General features: G+C 31.9%; 1 protein-coding gene and 1 long non-coding RNA gene across 2 annotated transcripts; one reads left to right on the plus strand and one right to left on the minus strand.

The window, feature by feature from the left end:
* LOC109352412 lies at positions 1410-15394 on the minus strand. The gene is made up of 3 exons (XR_002108360.1): positions 15167-15394; positions 11237-11247; positions 1410-1420 (listed from the first exon to the last, which is right to left on the minus strand). It is a non-coding gene; the product is annotated as an uncharacterized LOC109352412 (long non-coding RNA).
* On the plus strand, positions 8878-14142 carry LOC109352411 (protein SIEVE ELEMENT OCCLUSION B-like). The gene is made up of 7 exons (XM_019594393.1): positions 8878-9144; positions 9240-9329; positions 10113-10546; positions 11268-11362; positions 11475-11608; positions 12181-12666; positions 13274-14142. Exons 1-7 carry the CDS (start codon positions 8929-8931, stop codon positions 13907-13909), a joined length of 2091 nt encoding a protein of 696 aa, XP_019449938.1. The 5' UTR covers positions 8878-8928; the 3' UTR covers positions 13910-14142.

Here is a 20881-nt window from a genome sequence, read left to right on the forward strand (position 1 = left end):
GGCATCATTGTTCTTGGTGAATTTCTTTATTTGACCAGTCTTTGTGCCTTTGTTCCTTTTTAGGAACTTGCTAAATTTCTTCACGAAGAGACTCATATCTTCCATATCATCTTTTTCTGATTCATCTCCAAATGAGTCATGTCTATCCACTTTTGCTTTTAGAGAAATATTCTTCTTCTTCTTTTCTTGCTCCTCATGTTGATCAAGTTGGCTAAGTTCTAGTTCATGTTCCTGTAGTTTGTCAAACAAAGCAGCCAAAGACATTTTGGATGAACTTTTCTTTTTAGAAATTGCAGTTACCTTTGGTTGCCATGTTCTAGTGAGTGATCTTAGAACTTTCAAGTTTAAGTCACTATTTGATAGAACTTTGTCAAGTGCAACAAGGTGATTGATAAGGTGAGTAAACCTCTTTTTTAAATCAAGAACTTTTTCTCCAGGTTTCATACGAAACATTTTATATTCTTGGGAAAGAGTGTTGAGTCTTGACCTTTTCACTTCCTCTCTTCCTTCGTGTGTGGTCTCTAGAGTATCCCACATTTGTTTTGCAGACTTACAATTTGATACTCTAAAGAACTCATCAATACCAAGTGCAAATGTGAGGATGTTCTTTGCCTTTAAATCATATTGCACATTCTTTTTGTCTTCATCGTTGCATGAAGATTTTGGCTTTATTTCCCTTATACTGTTGACAATAGTAAAGGGTATATATGGTCCTTCTTCGATGACATTCCATATGTCCAAGTCTTGAGATTCAATAAAGATGCTTATTCTAATTTTCCAGAAATCATAGCACTCTCCAACAAAGCTTGGAGGGCGGTTGATGTTGGAACCTTCTCCTAGGAATGATCTTGAGGCCATCTTGATATAGGATCAGACTTGAGAATATCTTACTCAAATATAGCTCTGGTTCCAATTGTAAGAACGCTGTTGCAACTAAGAGGAATTAGTTGACTTAAAAATTATGGCCACTTTTTCTGCAAAATCAAGAGTTAACGTGCAGCGGAAAATATATGAAGAAAAATAATCAAGATAAAATGAAAGAGATAAGGGAGAAGAGAATACACCGTGATTTTTATACTGGTTCACCTTCTAGTCCACCAAAGGCTACGTCCAGTACTTTTGCAGCACAAAGAGATTTCTTCACTAAGAATTATGAGTTGTAATTACAATATCTCACCCTGAGATTTCTATGTACCTTACACTCTCCCTAATCCTTATCACTCTTGGAAAACACCTTTCCAAGTGATTCTAATCCCCTTTCTTTTCACACCCCATGAAAGAAAGTATTCTACAACAATATTCAAGAATGTACAACAATGGCAGATTGCCTTTACAAGTATGGAAGTAGTATAACTTGCAATCCAATCAACTCTTTATGTATACCAAGTAATAATGCTCTTTGGAAAAATTTGAAACACTTCTAAGCAACTTCAGAAAAAAAAACTTTGAAAGTTAAGGACTAGTTGCAATAAGTGTAGAGAAATAACTTTAGAATAAATTTAAAAGCTTTTGGAAATTGTATAAGAGTTGTGTGTTGTTGTGTGTTTGTGTTGTGAGAGTTAGAGCCTTTATACAGACTTTCCAAACACCCATGGTGCCTTTCTGAAAGTGTAGGAGTTGTTTGAAATGAAGAGATTTCGTTTGGAGTGAGAACATTTCATTTTGAAATTTGAAATCTGATGCAACAACTCTCAGTAATCGATTACTAACAGTGGGTAATCGATTATCCAAACTCTCTGTCCAATGTTCATTTAAAATCAATTAGAGCAATCGAGTACAGCAATCTGGGTAATCGGTTACTCAACTTTTCAAAACTGGTAATTTGTTACTCAAAGACAGTAATGGATTACTCTGAACAGTTTTAAGTTGGATAATCTTTTCTCACACACGTAACCCGTTACTTAGATGAAGTAACCCGTTACACACTATTTTTGAAATTTTTTGTAAGTATTTTAAAGTGTTTCAACTTTCTTTAAAAATATTTTGAGCATTACTACTTTGTATATTTAAGAGTTTTAGGATAGAAGTACCTATAGAGACTTAATCTAATTATCTTGAAGCTTTAATCTTCTTTGTCTTCATAAGTATTCTTCCTTTTCTTCTTTTTGGTGATGTTGGTGTCTTCATCAAAACCGTGCCAAGGTCAGGAGCAAAGATCTTCTTCACAAAGAGTACTGAACGTAGCCTTCAGTGGACAAGAAGGTGAACCAGTTAAAATCTTTGTGTACTCTCTTCTCCCTTAACTCCTTAAATTTACTTGATATTCTATGCATAGCTTTTCCGCAACTATTAACTCTTGAATTTTTCCTGTCATAGTTTGTAAACAACTAATTCCCCCCCCCCCCTCTTAGTTGCCATCTCAATCTTACAAAGAATATAATAAGAAAAAGTAAATAAGATAGGGTAAGAAAATTGTGCACGATGAAATTTTTATCCTAGTTCATTTACGGTCCACTACAAACTATATCCAGACCTCCCCTTCTGATCTCGGGAGATTTTTCTTCTTCACTATTGAAAAATGTTTCATACACATAAACTTCTAATAAACGACAAAACTAAGATGCTACATTCTTGGACTCTACAAGCATGACGACCTCGATTTGACCTCTCTATCTCACCTACTAAGATCACCTATCTTTTCGCGATTAGGCCCCAGCCAGGTATCATTCGCACCAAGACTTCCTAGTCTTCGTGAAGAATAACAAGATCTCTTCTTGAAGTGATGTTACTAACTAAGAGACCATTTTCCTCGATCGATACAGATTTTGAGTTTTCTTGAGTATTGAATACTCGAATATAATAATGTAAACTCAACTCTAAAAACACTAAGGAGAATACTTACAAAAACCTATTCTATATGAGAAAATTTTGCAAAGGTTTTCACAAAACATATTTCACAATTTTCAGAAAACATATGTTTCTTACTTTCACTTTAAAACTTATCAAGAAAAACAAAAATAAATGTTATGCATGAAAAGCCCTAGAGATGCATGCTACAACTTGAAATTCTAAGCCCTATTCGACATGTCCTTATTCTCTAAACTTTCCTAATGCAATCTATATGACAATGTATGCTCAAAGATCTTCTGGATATGCATGATATGATGTTCTAAACATTATGTCACATAGGCCAGAATTCTAACATTTATACCAAACATACTGATACTGCTATTAATCAATTATTCATCCACTTAATCAATTAACAGGCTTTTAAAATTAGTTTTCTATTACGTCTTAATCAATTATATAGTATCTTAATCGATTAGCACACCAACATGATCATATTGGTTAGCTACTGTAATTATGATAATCGATTATACATAATACATAATCGATTATGCTGATTGAAAAATATTTTCTTGATGTAAGATAAAATTCCTATATGATATGGACATGTTATAAATAGTTTTTCACATATAATACATTTAATACATATGACTACGTATGTGAATGCATGAGCCTACTTATCATATGATATCTAGATGTGATGTCTCAATTTTAATCTTGTTTATATTAAAGCTCTTGTGAGACTCCACCTAGGTTTACCTAACCTAGACTCGTTCTAAGGCAAACATCTTAAGACTTCTAATAAAAGTAAAACTTTCAACACTCTAAGTCTATAGATGCAACCCTTGAGTCTTCGGCTCGTTGATTGTTGTACGATATTCAAGCTTACTTGTATGTCTGTTGTCTTCATCAAAACTTAGGTTAACGTCAAATGTGCAAGTCTTGACTCTTCACGCTTTCAAGTTGTTGAACCAGATATGCACTAGAACCGATGAAAACCAGCCAAAACCAGCTGGTATTCTGCAAAACAGGTGAACCGGCCGAATTGGCACTAAAGTAGCTAGTTGTTGCATTTATAAAAAAATGAGCCAAAACAACATCTTTTCATTAAGGGAAAAATAATGAAAGAGGGTTTCAGTTTTTCACTTTCACCTTTCACAGCTTCATCTCCAATTCTCCATTGTTCCTTCTTCACTTTCACCTTTCACAACTTAATCTCCAATTCTCCATTCTCCCTTGTTCATTTTCACGACATCTTCAAGCTACAACGTTCCCAGCATCTTCCAAGTTTCACACGGCTCCATCCGCTTTAGTTTTACGTTCACTGTGTCTTCCAAGTTTAATTTCAAGGCTTCATCAGCTTCGGTTTTCGGCGTCTTCCAAGTTCCACGTTCTTCCGATAATACTTATGTTTGTCTTCAAAATTAAAAAAAAAAGTGGGTTTTGATTTCATTTTTGTTTTGGTGTTTGTCTATTTTGGTCTAACTTATTCTAGTTTTAAAACCATGATTATGGTATTTTGAGACTAATACTTTTTATTTCTCTTAAAAAAGTTGAAGACTTTATAATTTTGGAATACATGATTGAATATGACTTACATTTATTTTGTATTTCATAATTCTGAGTAGGATTCTTCAATGGCTTTGTGGCTTAGAATTTAAAAAATATGACCAAATGAAGTTCTCTAATTTATTTGCACATTTTCATGTCATTTTCTAGCAGGGATTTATAGGTTTACATATATATAAATCTAATCATATATGTCCGATTTAATCGGTATGTGGTTTAATTACTGAACCACCATTAAACTATTGTATCACTATATCAATATTTTGACTAGTTTAATAACAATGCTTGAAACATTTCAATGACTTAACACCAGGTTGGATGATAAGGGAGGCAAAATATTCCCCATCAGACGCAATTACATTCTTAAGTATTTGAAGTTTGAGCATATGGTTAAGTTAGGACAACTCTTAAGCCATTTGATCTTCATCCATACATCTTTTGGTAAAATAACTGTACTATAAAGTTAATTTTGTTTTGGATTAACTTACTTAACAATATTAAAGTTACTTACCACTCTCTACTTCTAAAATGATTAATTTAAGCTTAAATTACATTGATACCTCTTGAGTTTTAGTAAAATTATGACACAAATTGCTCATCCATTTTTTACACCTACAAAAAAACCGTGATTTTTATATATACATTACACTGACTACCATTACATAAGAAATAAGTGTGATTTTTTTAAAGATAAAAAGAATGATAAGTGTAATTAAGTTAAACAAAATATGATATATTATGAAGACAAACTCAAATAGTATACGAGTCAATACATTTTTATTATTTCTGGTTCATTACAAAATGCATCAATAATTCTAAGCAAATATTATTTAAATCACTTTTATATTGCATTGTAAAGAACAAAAAATAATAAAAATGTATTGACTCTTATACTATTTGTATTTATTTCCACAACATACCATATTTTTTTTTACTTAATTACACTTATCACCCCAATATTTAAAAAATCATACTTATTACTCATACATGAGTAGTCAATATAATGTATGTATAAAAAGTAGGGGTCTTTTATAGTTGTAAAAATATAGAGAAGATTTGTGTGATCTCACTAAAACTTAGGGGTGTCGGTATAATTTACTCTTCATTTAATGTGAAATAAAGTCACCAAAATACCTATTGCAGCAAAAAACCATTTTATTTTAAAATGAAAATAGGAATAAGGTTAATATGTTATTTCAATAGAATAGGGCGACAATAGTATAAAGAATAAAAAGATATGGATAAATTGACTGAGATTTATACAGTTTCATTTAATTATCTAATGTTTATATTTCAACATCATTTACTCTTCAAAAAAGATAATCCAAAAAGTGAATGATATAGTGAATATTTGTAAATTTGTAATCTGACAATGTATATATTATACTCATGAAATAGTAGTACTTCAATTTCTTTCATATCATAATTATGTATTATTAATCATGATCATTATAATTTATAAAATATTGATTTACAATTTTTTTTAATTATATAAGAGAGCACATCTAATTTACGAAGTAAAGGTGTGGAGACAAAGAGAAAGGGCAAAATATGTTGTTTATTTGAAATTTTGAAACAATAATTATGTACATATTATGTTTTATGACTATTTTACACATATTTTAAATGTTAAACATATATTTGTCAAAAATTAACATATTGTTAAAAGAAATACGACATGTCCCGCGACGGTGACATTATCCACTACCAAAATACATTGTATTCAGTGAGGAGCAAACTCTTAAACAAGTTATGTGGTTCTCACGAAAATGAATTGATTTTAAGGTTTTTTTATATGTGTCCAAAATACATCAAAAGTAAACTTTAAATTAAAAATTAATAAATCATGTGTAAACGTATTCTTTTTGTTTAAATTTATTAAAATGTATTTTAAGTTACACACTAAAAAAAGCTCAAAAGAATAATTTTACAATAGGAAAAGTCGAATTTATTACTGCAAGAATCTCAAAACTTAGTTTTCCAAAATATACTTACATTTATTTAGCCATAATTTTCATCAGCAACTATTAGTTTTGAGCGCAATTCGTAGGAACTCTGTAAAAGTATGATTAGAGTTGTAAAATCAATGTTTTATAGAAGTAAACTTTAATATACAAATTAATAAATCGTGTTTGCTTCATAAAAATGATACTTGTTTCACACTAACGAATGATTCAAAATTTAAGTGAATTACATTGTGATTCCTAACATTTAATAAAATTACACAAATCATCGATTATTTTTATATTTATACAAATCATACATTTTTATATTTATATAAGTTATATCTAGTTTATATTCACATATTATACTAACTATCTTTATGCCAATATGTTTTAAGACCAGCTTAATTATAACACAAAATTATAATTCAATGATTATAAAAATCATTATTCACTTTTAATTGAGTAAATTATAATCTACCAAAGTTTCACTATAATCTACCTCACTATAAACTTGCTTAAAATTTAATCCATTCATTTTATTATATCTTTTAATGATTTCATTTTTTTTAATCTTCTGATATTTTAAAAACTATATATATATATATATATATATATATATATATATATATACTTTATTTACTAATTATTCTCATATTTATAACTCATATTTTAAATATTATACTTCTTCACTTTTCTTTAATATAGTTTTCAATATGAATTAAATAAAGTTGATTTAATCAATTTTTATTAAATATTTAGAACATTTAATAATTTTTAAATTAAATATATAATCTTAAATATCAAACGACATAAAAATAAAATGGTGGGATATCCTATTTGGCTCCTTAAAAGATAACAAAAATGAAGTATTGTTTTTAGTAATATTAAGTATCAACTAATTCCTTTGAAAAAGTGACATCTTCATGTGTGATTAATATTAAAACTAATTAATAAAATTATTGAACATGCTTTTTAATATTTCTCCACACAATTTAATATTTGCGTATTACCCTGTTAGGTGTATACAAATTGATCAGTTGACACTTATTTATATTATTTACCAATTTAACTATTTTCCATTTTTTTGTTTCAACTATAACTATATAATATCTCTCATGGCATACAATTCTACTCGAGCCATCTAGAAATATTAAAGATGACAAATGCTCATCAAGCCAAATAGGAATATTAAAGACTAGAAAAAAAATGTTATTATAAATATTTAACATAATTGTGTTCATTATATAAATATTAGATATGCACTTTCAGTCGGATCCAATCTGAGACAGCTATGTATTGTTAGTAGTCAAACAACATTTTTTTAAATGAATAAAACTCAGTGTCCTTTTCACAAACATTTTTTATTTTTATTTTTTTTAAAATATTTTTAAAGGCGATGAGAAATACTCTTAGCACATTCTGATGTTTTGAATCAAAACACTTTAACTTGGAGTCAGAGTTCTCTCTATTACTCGAGAGGAGAGTTAGGTAAAAATACATAGAAAAAGTAAAAAATAATAATATTTTTATCCCTTTAACTTATACTGATATTACAGTTTTACTCTTAAAAAATACATTAAAAACCTAATTTTTCTCTAATAATGAAGAGAAATATGACTCTTTAATTTCATATTCTTCAACTTATATGTCTCCTACTCATAAACTTCCGTTTTGATTTAAATACTTGTGATACTAGTTTCTAATTACAATACAATGTTTACCATAATTCATTAACAAAAAATAATATAAAACTTAATAATAATTATACTTGTATTCTTATTAATAAAAATCCTATATCATCTTTACAAATTGCTCTAAAAAAATATTCACAACACATATGAATGACATCTGTACTTTTCTGTGATTAGGAGGATATTTATGCTAATTTGTTAGAAAAATATTAAAGAACAACATGACAACATAAAAAGAAAAATAAAACACTAGCTTTTATTCTTTTTTATTTAGCAAGTTACAAGTTCATGTGCATGGTAGTTACGTAATTGCATAAAGGAATCAAGTCCCACAACCCCACACATTCAATTGCTTTGCATGACGAATGTTTCAAACTGCAATCATATAAAATATTCCCCTTCCTTTTTTAGCTTTAGTACATAGTAATTATTCCTTACTTGGAAGTTTTGATGAAATATTTACCAGCTTTACCAAAAGCAAAAGCTGCAACCTACATGAAACTATACTGAAATACCATAGTACCCCTACCTATGTCACGTGAATCATGAACACAACGAACATTAATGTAAAATCAACACAACATAGATATCAAGCAAGCAAATATTAGCTGATCAAACATTTATTGTCTCAGATTTTATCATATATATTATCTCGTATTAATCAAAATATGACATATTAATTAAAATTTATGATAATTATTATTTTTATTTTATTATTATTAGTATAGAATAATGTATGAGACAAAATGTGAGATAACAAATATTATTCATATTAGGAGACATAAATTTTCTTACAACTAATCGTTCTATGCTAAAGCTACCATAGTACTGTATATACTGGCCCACTCTTAGTGTTATAAATAGGTATAGCACTAATTGAATAACTCACCATTGCACCAAAACCTAAGAGATTCATAGAGATATAAATCATAAACATGGCATCAAAGACAAGTTCGAATGCGGCCAATTTGCAACAAGCAAAGGCTTCAATGATGATCAATCCATTATCATTATCTGATGATCAGGTTCTTGAGAAAGTTTACATAACCCATGTTCACAATGCTGAAAGGTACGATGTTGAATCACTTTTCAGCATTACCTCAAACATTATCAACCGTTCTACTGCAGCTGCTGACAATGTTGTAACTAAGGTAAAGTTTGGTATATATTTATATAATGTTTGCTTCTGAAAATGTGTATATAAAATTATCAATGAATTAAATGTTTTTTACCATATGGTTTGCAGAGTGGTACGCCCATTGGTCTTATAGAAGACAAGGTTCCTTTATCCAGTTTCAACCCACCATTCCGTACAATGAAGGATATTGCTTATAAGGTTTGACTTGAACTCCCTAAACATTAATATGTTTAGTAAAGGCCTATATAAATGATTTTATATTAAACTTTGACTATTTGTTTGAGTATATAAATTTAATATTGTCATAAACTAACTTTCCTTAAAAGTTTTTAGTTTTTAAGTTTCTTACCGATTATATGTCAACAGCCTACTCATGCTAAAGAAATGGGTAATATACTTTAGATTCTCAACACCTTAATACTATCCAAAACTCACTTTGTTTCTAAAAATACAACAATGATTTGTCATTCTCTCGCTGAGTGAGGTCAGCTATATGAATCTAACAATAACATAATAATATATCATAATCATGTTCATTGAAAAAATATTGTTTTAAATTTTTCTTAATCATTACGCTTATATTTTTTCTTGACTCCGTCTCTATCTAGGAATTAGAATAATCTTCACTTGATCTACTCTTCTTACTTATACTTGTCTCCTTCATTTCGACCAGCCCTTATCCCACTTGACCCCTAAAAATATTCACCTAAATTGTTAAATGTATAAAGAGAAAGAAAAAAAAGATAATAGCAATAGCAACAAGAAAGAGTTTTTTATAAGTTTTACCATATTTTAAAGAATCATGTAAAACCCAAAATGTGCACAAGTCATTTGTTAGTATAAAGCTCTTAATCATGTGAAATTTTAAAAGCAGCTTCTATATGGACAATCATTTTTATAATTAATATTTCTAAATAACATATATTTCCAGAACATTTAATTTTCATAGATATCTATAATAATTTTATTTTGCTCTTGTAGATGATGAACACACCTCATGGTGAGCATAATGCACACCAGACAACAATTTCCATACTAGAACAACTGAAAAGCTATACCTGGGATGGAAAAGCTGTTATAGTACTAGCAGCTTTTTCTCTAGAATATGGAAATTTCTGGCACCTAGTTCAAGTTCAAAGTGGAGACCAACTTGGAAGATCATTAGCACTAATGAATCGAGTTCAAACCATTGAAGGGAATAGACAAGCCATTTCTGACTATAACATTTTGGTGAAGACTATTTTGATTGCTGTTGATTGCATCACTGAATTGGAGAGGCTATCTACAAAAGGTTATGACCCAAAAGATGTTCCAGCATTATCTGAGGGATTGTTGGAGATTCCTGTGATTGTTTATTGGACAATCATCACTACCATAGCATGTGCTAATCATCTTGATTATCTTATGGGTGATTCGTAAGTTCTACCTTTGGTCTTGTCCAAATTGCATGGTTTACTAATATCATCATCAAATTTTTTTATACTACTAAAAGTTTTTATCACCCTATAAATACGGAACTAATCTGATCCCTTTCCAAATGTAAGACTACCCTTTTAAAACATAATATTTTTTATGAGGTTTCACTACTAGAATGGACATGGGTAAATAAATTAATTAGACACTTATTTAACCTTATTTAAAATAAGTTAATTACTAGAATTTATTTTGATAACTTTTGATAAACTTATTGAAATTAACTAACTTTATATAACCAATCATGTCAAATAAACTATTTCATACCCTACCAATATTACAAGAATAGAGGGATATTCAAAACCCATAAGCATGTTAAAAGAGGGTCAGCATCAAATACCCAATCTAATACACTCGAGTATGAATTGCTTTAGAATGTCTTTAAGTATCTTTCATCATTTCAGGATTCTTTTTAAAATGTTGTCATGTAATTTTAATAAACCTTAATAATATCAACATTGTATGCAAACTATATATCATCGATGAGATCCAAATGCAACAAAAAAATTCTTATTCTTTTTAAAAGGAAAAGAAAGTGCTGATAAAGCAATAGTTTTTGAACAAACTCTCACAAACATCATTTTTTTATACACAACACAACTTTTTTCTTGAGATATGGTTATTAATTACACTTTCATATAACCTACAATTCCTTTGTTTCAGTGACGACGGATATGAACTATCAAACTTTGGTAACAAGCTTGCCTCCATTGTTAGCAAATTGAAGGCTCATCAAACAAGGAGCAGAAAGGAAATAGGTTATGCTTAGTGAATATGTTTATAATATATTAAACATGCACATAATAACTATTTTTCATTTTGAAGAATAAACCCAATGCTGATTAGATATAATGTATATGTTTATTGCAGGTGAGTTAGAAGATTACTGGAACCGTAAGAAGGTTTTTCAAACTCCTACAGAAATTGTAGAGGTTCTGAAGGTTTTGATATTTCATGATGAAATTAAGGAACCTCAAGTGTATGATGGCTTCACTAAAAGAAAGGTTAGTGTTGAAATATTTATCCTACCATGACTTTTAATATCTTGCATTGGGAATATTAATACTAGAAAGTAATGCTACAAATTAGAAAAAAATGGCCAAAGTTTTAACAAATAAAAGTGGTTGGAGAATGGAATAAAATAGTAGGAAACACATTCTAAATCTATGATTCACAAAGACAATTGAGGTGGTCACATTATGGTTTTATAGTCTTCTTCAATCACATTTATATTTTCTAGAATAGTCTACAATTACAATAAATATAATGTAAGCACAACTATAATTTAAAACCATGCACATATTTATGGAGAAATAAAAAGTTTTATAGCTCATTGCAATATAGATATTGATGTTTTTGGTCGGCAAAAGATAATTTCAATTAAGTGCTATGAGAACATGAGATTACAAATGAGTTTTTAGAAAGTAGGTATAGTATGTGACTATAGTAATATTGCTACATAATATTATTAAAGGCTAAAGGTGGTGTTGTCCCTCCTTATTTAATCTCAGGGTGATCCTTAATTTTGAAAACAACTAATTTTTTCATTGATTTTAATTATATAATACTAAAACAGGTTCCTCTCGAAGTGTTTAGGCAGAAGCATGTGTTACTCTTTATTTCAGGCTTAGACAGCATAAGAGATGAGATTCGTCTTCTACAATCAATCTATGAGGGTTTGCTTGAAGATCCAAGAGAAGTAAAGGGTTACTTCAAAAATGAATTTAAGATATTATGGATACCAGTTGTAAGTGAATGGGACATTGTCCATAGGGCAGAGTTTGAGAACTTGAAAATTGACATGCCATGGTATGTAGTTGAGTATCAATATCCCTTAGCAGGAATAAGACTTATAAGAGAGGACTTGAACTACAAGAATAAGCCCATAATTCCTGTGTTGAACCCTCAGGGTAGGGTAGTAAATAGTAATGCAATGCACATGATCTTTGTTTGGGGCATCGATGCCTTCCCTTTTAGGCCCACTGATGATGAATTGCTTACCCAGAAATGGAATTGGTTTTGGGCAGAATTAAGGAAAGTGCATCCTACCATTCAAAACCTTGTAAGTATAATTATAATGTTATATACTACTAACGTGTTATTCATGTGATGAGAACATTACCTTTAGCATATGTTTTGTTACTCCCTTCACACTTGAGTCACAGAATATATGATAAAAGTTATATTTTCTCTCTTCATCTCAAATGCATACATTTTTTATTATTTTTTTATATTTAGTTCAATCTCTTTTTTTCCTCACAGTTAAATCATCTTTTCCCATTAAAAAACACGCCTTGGGCATTAATCAAATATAAATGTAATTTAACTTTACAATAATCAAGTCATAAGTTCACTAGATAAGTGAATAATTTAAAGTTGATAGCATTTATCCCACGAAGTATGTCATAACCATATGCAATAATTTTAATTATCAAGGAACTTATCTATCAACCTTAAATTATAAATTGTTGAACTTTTAAATAATTGATCAATCATAATAATTCTTGACAAAGTATTATAGCATTAGGAATGTTTTCTTATTGCAACTTTGGTATGGATGTATTCAATATAAAATATACATTACACAACTTGATCATGCTAACATTGCTATTAATTATTTGACTATAGCAATCAAAATAAGATTCTCTATACTTCTCTATGTGAATCAGATTAAAGCAGACCAATACATATTCATCTATGGAGGAACAGATAATAAGTGGAGCCAAGACTTCACAGCAGCTGTTGAAAAAATAAAAAGGCATGAGATTATAAAGAAAGCAGATGCAATAATAGAGTCCTACCACTTTGGAAAGGATGAACCAAGAAATGTTCCTAGGTTTTGGATTGGAATAGAGAGCTTATTTGCTAATAAACTTCAGAAGAAGAATAAGGACTCAACAATTGAAGAGATAAAGAGTTTACTATGCCTTAAACAACACCCACAAGGATGGGTTCTTCTCAGCAAAGGTTCTAATGTTAAGCTTTTAGGGCGTGGTGATGTTATGTATGCAACAGCTTCTGAGTTTGATTTATGGAAAGATAGGGTTCTTGAGAGAGCTGGGTTTGATGTTGCTTTTATAGAACATTATAATAGCAAGCATAGAGATTCTCCTCCAGTATGTGCACACATGCAATTGGCTAATTATCCTGCTAATGTTCTTGAGCCAATAAATTGTCCTGATATGAAGTGTGGAAGATCAATGGAGATAGAAGCTATTAGCTACAAGTGTTGCCATGGTCATTCTCACAACGCTGAAGTTCCTGAGAGTGGTGATGTTATGATTGAGAAGAAGTTCTCTTCTTAAGCTTGGTCATGGAATTACTTCAAAGTTTGGTGTTAATTTGTGTGTAATTTAATTATTATTGTTTCTTTCTTCTACTTTTTTTTGATGAATATGCATGGTTGCGATCTAGCCTCTTATGTGCCCTTGATTGGGTTGAAAATAATGGCTTCTAAGATTGCATGTATGTTACTGAATTGTTTGAGTTTGAAATAAAATAAAAATGAGTTATGCTTGAGCATAATTGAATTATTCTAGCCTTGTGTGTTTTAAGTCCTCTTGTTATGTAGAACTACACCATGATTCAGAATTTCAATTTGTTTAGTTTTTATTGTGGATAATCTATTTTTGAATTGTTTAATCTTTGTCATTAAGAACCATATAAAGGAGTTAAAGACCATTTTCAAGTAGTGGATCAAAATGATGCAATGACATGTGTTAAAGGAGATGGGATAATGACTATAGATAAGAGTGATTATTCGAAAGAGTTAGCAAAATCATCCAATATGACAGATATCAAATGCATCATTCACTACATATTTCACTCTTTTGAGATTAGCCCATTTCTCCAATAGTTCTATCTTTTGTCCATACTAAGATATTGGTGAACCCATTACGTATAATCTTGATCTAGATTAATGAAGTGTATGGTTTGGTAGTAAAATAAATTCAGGGAATCATCTCTTTAAATACTCAAAAGTGATAAATTTGGTAAATTAACACTCAAGAAAAATATTTAAATGAATAAAACAATACTACAACAATCAAGCCTTAACCACACTACGTGGTGTTGACTATATAGATCGAATGAAGTCATAATGCTATATCATAAATTATGTTTATTGATAAAACATTGATCTATAAATTTTTCTGAATCATTTCGCTTATGATTTTTCTTGGCTTCCCTCTTCCTCTAGGATTTGAACTAACATTCATTTGTTATAATCTCCTTACTGGATATTCTACCGCTCTACTTACAACCTAAGACACTACTCTTCTATCTTTCCTATAATGAGGGCTACTACAACTTTCTCTCTAATGCATTCACTTTTAATCTTATCTTGTTTAGTTTATGCACTCATCCAACGTAACATTCTCATATCCGCTACATGGATTTTTTGTTGACATTTTATCGCCTAAATTTAGTCTCATATAACACTGTGAGTCTTATATTTATATGGTAAAACATCTCTTTGAACACGAGTGAGACTTTTTCATTGCCTCTGGAACCTATTGAAACACTCAACCATTTTATCCAACCCACTTGAATCATTAGTTTACATCTCCATCAATTTCCTCATCGTCTTGTATGATTGATCCAAGACACCTAAATCTAGTGAGCTATGGTATGATATGATCCCCAATTTTTAACTCTACAAATCGGTTTATCCGCCTATTGCTAAACTTACACTTCATATTCTTTGTCTTACTTCGACTTATATGAAAGTGGTGTGCTTCTAAAGGCTGTCTCAACATTTCTAATTTCTCATTTAATTTGTCTCTCTCAAGTATCCCGCTAAGACAATATCATTTTCAAAAAGTATACATTGCGGCACCGGTTCTTTGGACATGCTTAACAAGCACACGCAAGACCAATATGAATAATTAGGAGTTCAATATCGACCCTTGGTGTAGTCCTATGCCAATAGGAAAATATTCTAAGAGTCCATCTTATGTTCTCACGATAATCTTGACATCATCATTAATTTGTGTTAAAGTTAAAAGTATAAGCTTTGTTAAAGTCTTATTTTAAAAATGATTGTTTTCTTATAAAAAACTTTCGATGATAAAGGATGGTTCAAGAATATGTAATCTTGAACCGGATGGTTGAAAATGATTGAGTCCATGATAGGTTAAAAGATGTCTTTACCTAAGGGTTATCATGCAAGAATTTTAACTCACAAACCTATTGGGCAACATACTCGTTTCGCACTTATCGTCAAGGGAACCACTCACGCGACACTCTAAGGTGAGGGAGAATACATTTGTGACACAATGGTGTCAGAATATGACATTCGGACCTCCTAAACTACCTCAAAAGTTTGGAGTTGTCTTGATATTAAGAAATCTGGTACTTAATCAATTGTCTGTCTGTTAGGATTAAGTAGTTATGATCTCTTAAGTCACATCATTTAAGTTATGTCTATGTGTGGAGTAATGTTGTGGTTATCCATGGATGAACATTACTCTAATAATTGTAACTAGGAAGGATCAACTATCCCTTGAGATATTCGATTTTCCGTATTCTAAAACCCCATGTCTGATGGTCATAATCGATTACCATGGATAAGAATATTGTATCTATTGTGACTAGGAGTAATCGATTAACCCTTTTACATAATCGATTATCGATATAAAAAATCAGAATCTTGTAGCTACTATAACTACGAATAATCAATATACATGTAACATAATCGATTATCAATATTCTAAAATCTCCTTGTCCAATGGACATAATCGATTACCTGGTCTGGTAATCAATTATCGATATCAGAAGTCATAATTCTTGTAGCTACTGTAACTAGGAATAATCAATTAACCTTTGATATAATCGATTATCAGTATTATAAAATCGTCTAAATGACGAAAAGTATGGGAATGCGAGTAATACAATATACACTACTTTAAAAAGGACTGATGTCCCAAAGATGTAACAAATATCTATCACTAGAGCATAAAGTAAACGTTATCTACTGGTAGTATGGGTTGTTGGTGGTAACAGAATTACTTAGGGCCCTCCTGACAAGGTCGTCGACTATTATGTCGTTAAAGGCGAGGCCCAAAAGGTTATGTTTAGCACACAGCGACATCGTCTGACCGTAAGTGGCTTGGCCATTAGCCCGTTCAGGGTGATTCAGTGATGGTTCGTAGTCATGAGGAAATTATTCCTCGTTTTTGTTATGACGTAAGATCGGGCCCCACAAGAAGCATTTCTTTGGGAGATGTCTTAGGTTGGGCCGATCATGTAAAAGTAAATAATGATTAAAAGATTTAACCGGCTAACATCGGTTAGTGTGCATACTCATTATGAACGATGAAGTAGTGGAGAGGAAAGTTACAGAAGATGAATGAGCCCCGAGATGTTGAGAGGGACGGTGATGGCGGTGATGCATCAGCAAAAGCCTTGAGGGAGAGTCTAGGTGAGATGAGTCTCCTATATTCCAAGATGAGGTATTTTGTTGAATCAGACAGTTCTCACAACACAAACTAGACAATCTCTGACAACCCCTTTTTTGCATTCAGAATCGATGAGAGGGATGCCCATAAAGTGTTTGATACGACACCGTCCTAAAATGGACAGTTCCATTGGAACAAATCGATCATATATCCTTGCTAGGAATAAGTTGGTGCATTCAAATCGACTTGTGTTGTTAGCGTAGCTTGCAACAATTCTAAATGGTTCGAAATAATACTTATTGGCTGAGTCACGACCAGGTCGCTCTCTTTAAGACGTTTCGTGGCACTGCCCAAAATGTGCAAGCAAACTATCAACCACGCTGTCCCCAAGATAAAACAGCTCAGATCTCTGTTATCGAATTCTTACTGCACTGTAAGAACCAATCTCGAATATACCCACCACAATATGGCTACCAGTGCCAATTCTCGAAATTCTCACAATATGGCTAACAATGCCAATTCTCAAAATTCCCACAATATGGCTACCCGTGCCAATTCTTTTCCCACAATATTGACTACCATTGTCAGTTCTCGAAATTTCCATAATATGGCTACATGTGCCAATTATTTTCCCTCAATACTGACTATCAGTGTCATTTCTCGAAATTCCTACAATATGGCTACCCGTGCCAATTCTTAGTACCACAGAAAGAAAAGGGGAGAAGTTTGCAGGAAATGCATCGGCAGAAAATATGAGGGAGAAAGAAAAAGTTGAATGAAAGCACATTCAACTTGGGGCGAGTTATAATAAGGGTAGAAAGCCTCTATTTATAACCTTGAATTTTTTCCAAGTTCTTCATATCTCCAATGTGGGACTTGGGAGTTGTTTTTTTTCTTTCAAAACTCTTCTATGTGGGACTTAGGAGTTTTTTAGATTTCACACCCAAAAGTTCTCACTTATGGTTTTCAACAATTCATGTTCCAACAATCCACCACTTGAAATGAAAAAACAATTTCCGAGAATATTTGTGGTCTCAATAAGACTGTGCATAAACAAAGGTGTCATGCGACTTGAGCCTTTGCATAGTGAATAAGATCCAGATTTTACTAGAGTGACTTGTACTCTTGAACTCTATCTCCAGCATCAAACCACACACAACCTTTTCAAACGTGTATTCTGTAAAGTGTGCGTTAAAGGCCATGCACGTCTACCCAGTATAGTGAACGCTCTAGAAATTTATGCCCCAAAATTTCATAGGAAGTGGCCCCCACTTCCATATTCACATAGGTGAGTCTATCAAAAGTACTCATATAGCCTAAGTAATCCACTCCAATTGGAGTATAGATCTCATTAAGAGTTTTAACTCATCCTTACATATGCTACAGGAATCATGCTTCTCATAATTTTATAGCATGTTCATTTTCATATCACTTCACAACTTGTTATTACTCATTGAACCTATTTCTTGGGATCTCCAGTAAGTTAGGTTGGGTTACCATCATGAGTGATCCTCGTTCTAAGGGCAATAATCACATACTCTTAGAAGTATTATAGACTTTCTCTCTAGCTAGTCCTTTTGTCAAAGGATCTGCTAAGTTATTCTCATTGCACACATGATGCACTCTAACAGCTCCTGTAGAGAGTAACTCTCTAATGGTGTTGTGCTTATGACGAATTTTCCATTTCTTACTATTGTAAAAGCGGTTCTCAATTTTTTCAATAGTCGTGATACTATCACAATGAATCAACAGAATTGGTATCAATTTTTTCCCTTAGGGGAATCTCTACAAGTAAACTTCTCAGCTAACTTACTTCTTCATTAGTTGTTACTAATGTTATCATCTCAACTTACATAGTGGATTGAGCTCACATAGTCTGTTTCTTTTTAGACTCTAGATAGTCCATCTCATCATTATGACTTCTTGCCACAAATCAACATCCAAAGAAGTCAAAACTTCTTGGAGAGTTGATGGATTATCCTCCAATATATAGACTATATAATCAGATTTATACTCTCTAACAATTATTGCTCTCTTACTTATTGTAGGTTCTATTTCAAACTTTTCATTTACTATCATTATCTCTATTCACAAGTATATGACTAGTTGATGTGCCCCCACTATTCCTCAATTTAAAAGAGAATTTCCTTTTCATTGAAATCAACATCATTTAGACTCAATGATCATTTTTGCGTTAAGGTCATATAACCTATATGCCTTGCTGTTTACAGTATACCCAACGAATACACATTCACAGGCTCTGTGAGTTTAACTCTCTAAGGGCATATCATCATAAATGGTTTCATGGGCAATTCTATGTATCTCATAGGATTGAGACTCTACTGATTTATTATCAGTCATTTGATACTTGAAGTAGTGGTAACATCATATGTATATATTTTATCTTAAATTTCTCAGTATCATATTTCTTTATTTCTCAAGTGCATACCAAATTAATTTTGCAGACATATATGGGTTATAGTAATTATAGAGATCATCTGATAACTCATTCATAATGAAATTCATAAAAGTAATTATTTTCATTCAGAAGAGCTATATTAATAGCTAGTTTATCCTTCTTTTTCAGCTTTCTCCAACAGCATTAGGATATTTATTTTCAAAATGTGTGCAACTTTTCTCATAGTGAGGAAACATTTCATCTTATGTTGCTAACGTTTGAAATTTGTCCCATCAAACCGAAATGGTTTGTTCAGGTCGTAGTTGTTCGGTCCAGTAATATTATCTATGAATGCCATTGTAGTAGAAACGTTTCAAAATTGTTGTTACTATAGCTTGCAACAATTCTAAATGGCACAAAATAATACTTACTGGCTGTGTCACGACCATGTCATTCTCTTTAAGACGTTTTGTGGCACTGTCCAAAATGTTCAAGCAGACTATCAACCATGCCGTCCCCAGGATAAAATAGCTCAGATCTCTGTTATGAAATTCTGACTGCATTGTAAGAACCAATCTCGAATACACCCACCACAATATGGCTATCAGTACCAATTCCCGAAATTCTCACAATATGGCTAACAATGCCAATTCTCAAAATTCCCACAATATGGCTACTTGTGCCAATTGAGGAGGAGGATGAGGATAGGATGAGGATGAGGATAGGATGAGGACGAGGATGAAGATAGGATGAGGATGAGCATAGGATGAGGATGAGGATGAGGAAGGGGATGAGGATGAGGATGAGGATAAGCATGAGGATGAGGATGAGGATGAAGATGAGGATGTTGATAGGATGAGGAAGAGGATAGGATGAGTATAGGATGAGGATGAAGATGAGGATGAGGATGAGGTAGAGGACTAGAATGAGGATAGGAGGAGGATAAGGATGAGGATAGGTGGAGGATGAGGATGAGGATGACGAGTAGGATAGGATGAGGATGAGGACGAGGATAGGATGAGAACGAGTATGAGGATAGGATGAGGACGAGGATGAGGATAGGATGAGGACGAGGATGAGGACAGGATGAGGACGAGGATGAGGATAGGATGAGGATGAGTATAGCACGAGGATGAGGATGAGGAAGGGGATGAGAATGAGGATGAGGATGAGGATAGGATGAGGACGAGCATCAGGATGAGGATGAGGATGAGCATGAGGATAGAATGAGGATGAGGAAGATAATAGGATGAGGACAAGAATGAGGATGTGGATAGGATGAGGACAAGGATGAGGATGGCATGAGGATGAGAATAGGAAGAAGATGAGGAGGTGGATTAGGATGAGGATGAGGATGATGATGAGGATAGGATGAGGACGAGGATGAGGATGAAGAAGAGGATGAGGATAGGATGAGGACGAGAATGAGGATGAGGAAAGGATGAGGATATGATGAGGACGAGAATGAGAATGAGAATGAG

This window comes from Lupinus angustifolius, chromosome LG07, assembly GCF_001865875.1.
Source record: "Lupinus angustifolius cultivar Tanjil chromosome LG07, LupAngTanjil_v1.0, whole genome shotgun sequence".
Classification (NCBI taxonomy): domain Eukaryota; kingdom Viridiplantae; phylum Streptophyta; class Magnoliopsida; order Fabales; family Fabaceae; genus Lupinus; species Lupinus angustifolius.

Bases quoted from the DNA above. Each gene is read 5' to 3' on its own strand.
- LOC109352411 (XM_019594393.1), top strand. From the start codon at position 8,929: ATGGCATCAAAGACAAGTTCGAATGCGGCCAATTTGCAACAAGCAAAG. The intron at 11,609-12,180 runs GTTAGTGTTGAA...ATACTAAAACAG, and splicing joins ATGGCTTCACTAAAAGAAAG to GTTCCTCTCGAAGTGTTTAG. The intron at 12,667-13,273 runs GTAAGTATAATT...TATGTGAATCAG, and splicing joins ATCCTACCATTCAAAACCTT to ATTAAAGCAGACCAATACAT.